General features: G+C 48.8%; 1 protein-coding gene across 1 annotated transcript in view; it reads left to right on the top strand.

The window, feature by feature from the left end:
* LOC103398918 (dedicator of cytokinesis protein 5-like) overlaps positions 1-334 on the top strand; it is a 40,995-nt gene that overhangs the window by 40,147 nt on the left and 514 nt on the right. The window contains exon 27 of the mRNA XM_025053882.1: positions 152-227. Within this exon, the coding sequence (XP_024909650.1) occupies positions 152-227 (76 nt within the window). The remainder of the gene's footprint in view (positions 1-151; positions 228-334) is intronic.

Raw genomic sequence — 334 nt, 5'->3', positions numbered from 1 at the left:
GTTAGCGACCTGATGTTCCGATGTTAGCGACCTGTTGTTCCGATGTTACTGACCTGATATTCCGATGTTACTGACCTGATGTTCCGATGTTACCGACCTGATATTCCGATGTTACCGACCTGATATATTCCGATGTGTGACTGTCCTGCAGGTACGGAGACATGAGGAAGTCCGTGGGCTTCAAGATGCGGGACATGTGGTACAACCTGGGTGAGTGGTCCTCTCAGCGGTCCGTCCACTGTTTCTCCGTTTCCTTTCCGACATTATTAAAAAAATTCTTTTTTTTTCTTCCCTCCTCTCGTCTCGTCGTTTATTACTTTCGCCCCTCCCCCCC

This window comes from Cynoglossus semilaevis, unplaced genomic scaffold, assembly GCF_000523025.1.
Source record: "Cynoglossus semilaevis isolate Cse_v1.0 unplaced genomic scaffold, Cse_v1.0 scaffold1397, whole genome shotgun sequence".
Taxonomy (NCBI): Eukaryota; Metazoa; Chordata; class Actinopteri; order Pleuronectiformes; family Cynoglossidae; genus Cynoglossus; species Cynoglossus semilaevis.
The sequence above is the reverse complement of the archived record's forward strand: the minus strand, read 5'-3'. Positions and strand labels throughout refer to the sequence as shown.